Source organism: Triticum dicoccoides, chromosome 3B (assembly GCF_002162155.2).
Source record: "Triticum dicoccoides isolate Atlit2015 ecotype Zavitan chromosome 3B, WEW_v2.0, whole genome shotgun sequence".
NCBI lineage: Eukaryota > Viridiplantae > Streptophyta > Magnoliopsida > Poales > Poaceae > Triticum > Triticum dicoccoides.
The window spans coordinates 828,334,440-828,336,246 of NC_041385.1; the positions used below are offsets into that span (position 1 = coordinate 828,334,440).

The following is a 1,807-nucleotide window of genomic DNA, read 5'->3' on the forward strand; positions in this document are numbered from 1 at the left end:
CTTTGTAGTTCTATACTCTTTCCATTGTGCGTGTAAAAATTGTGTTGGACAAAGTTCTCCATGCATGCCATCCGTTTCTAATGAAAAGGTAGGGGCCTCCCCTCGTGAAGTTGCTGAAAGAATACTATATATGTTCTAGCAACATAGCTGAGAATTATGTCCTCTAGTATGGTATGAGTTAGAAAATGTGCCCATCGCCTCTGCTATACATCGATGTTATATTGCCAAAATTCTAGTATTGTTAAACCTTCAGTTCATACATATTTTTATCAATGAAGATTCAAACCACAAACTCAATTAATGCATTACAAATGAAGACAACATCAAACAAGCACTCATGCAGATAACAAGTTGTAATTTATTAATATATTCGACACCTTACATATGCATGATCTTCAATAAAAGTATTTATTCCAATTCATTTGCTATGGTACCAGCAAATTATTCATAACAGCTTTCTCTCAATAAAAAGGTGCACGCTGAGGTATCCCCTTTCGGCGGTGACGAATAACCCTTGGTGGAGATGGTTTTTCATTGCAATAATCTGCATCACTGCAACTCTCTTCATTGTTTCCAGTATTTCCACTTGTGGTACTGCAATCTGTATCATCATCCTTTCTTGTATAGTCAATAATATCTCTAGTTGGAATGCTTGTCCTCATATCCTCTTTGATTGCTTTAAGCTGCCAAGAAAATGTCCAGTCAAAAATAAGTAAATATTAAAGGAACCAATTCCATGGGGTAACTTTTCAATAGCAAATTAGCTTAGTAGCTTACGTTGCAACCCAAGGAGCAGAAGCGGAATGGGTCAAGAAGAGCGCGATTGCAACTCTCACAATTGTATGATGATGATGATGCCTTGACCACAGAAACACCACAACCACGTTGTTGTGGGCGCTCATTAAGAAATACAACCGTTGCACTGTTGATCACATATGTTTGTACATCACTGATATCAAGTACATCTTTTAACTCGGCAACCCTGACCACATCATGGTATGATGACCGCCTTATCTACAAGATTTCATAAGTTAATTCGTGTTAGTCATGACACAAAGGTATATCGATCCACTTTTTCACTAAAGATAATACATGTGTGATGATAAATAGTTTTTTAGATGATCACTTGCACTAAGTACTTTTTGACATATCTTCTATAAATATGATGTAAAACTACTCTTGCATAATCTCTATTACTAAATCGTAATGTTGTACAACATACCTGGATTACTCGATGGGTGGAATGATGGTGTGAACGGCAGTAATAGCATAAGGCAGCCTTTGATTCCTCACAATCTATGCAAAACAGGTTACACTCATTGCGAGTAGAGGAGAGATGGTTGGTGCATATTGCAAAGAACTGTGTTGCGAGCAGTAGCTCTAGCCATGTAGGCACCGTCCCCCCCTTCATTGCAAAAACAAAGATGCTTTGTACTTGGACTACTATGTGTTGTGCTTAGTAAGGGATGGTATGGGGTACCTTTATAGTGTGATCTTGGCAGTAAAACAACTGGCGCACATAGTTTGTTGCGGAATTTGTGGGGCTAAAAATTGACATCTAGTCCAGAAAGGCAGGCCCACATATCTTTTGTCAATTAATGGGTGCTTAGGTTAGGGACAACCAAGCATTTGGCGTCTCTCCATTTCAATGGATGGTTCTCCATTCTTCTTAGTACATCTAGGAATACATTTCATGCGCACAAAAAAATCTTTAATGAGGACAATTAAATATTCATTATTTCCATGACACAAATGCCAAAAGGGTAGTCACCAAGCATAAGGGTAGTCACCAAGCATAATGCCAAAA

At 38.1% G+C, this 1,807-nt stretch overlaps 1 protein-coding gene across 1 annotated transcript; it reads right to left on the reverse strand.

The window, feature by feature from the left end:
• Nucleotides 1-338: 338 nt before the first annotated feature.
• On the reverse strand, nt 339-1,440 carry LOC119282520. The gene is made up of 3 exons (XM_037562722.1): nt 1,223-1,440; nt 778-1,014; nt 339-683 (listed from the first exon to the last, which is right to left on the reverse strand). Exons 1-3 carry the CDS (start codon nt 1,409-1,411, stop codon nt 462-464), a joined length of 648 nt encoding a protein of 215 aa, XP_037418619.1. The 5' UTR covers nt 1,412-1,440; the 3' UTR covers nt 339-461.
• Nucleotides 1,441-1,807: the final 367 nt, after the last annotated feature.

Coding starts and splice junctions, on each gene's coding strand:
- LOC119282520 (XM_037562722.1), bottom strand. CDS start 1,411: ATGAAGGGGGGGACGGTGCCTACATGGCTAGAGCTACTGCTCGCAACA. Junction 1,015..1,222: donor CCACCCATCGAGTAATCCAG/GTATGTTGTACA, acceptor GAAATCTTGTAG/ATAAGGCGGTCATCATACCA. Junction 684..777: donor TCTGCTCCTTGGGTTGCAAC/GTAAGCTACTAA, acceptor TTTTCTTGGCAG/CTTAAAGCAATCAAAGAGGA.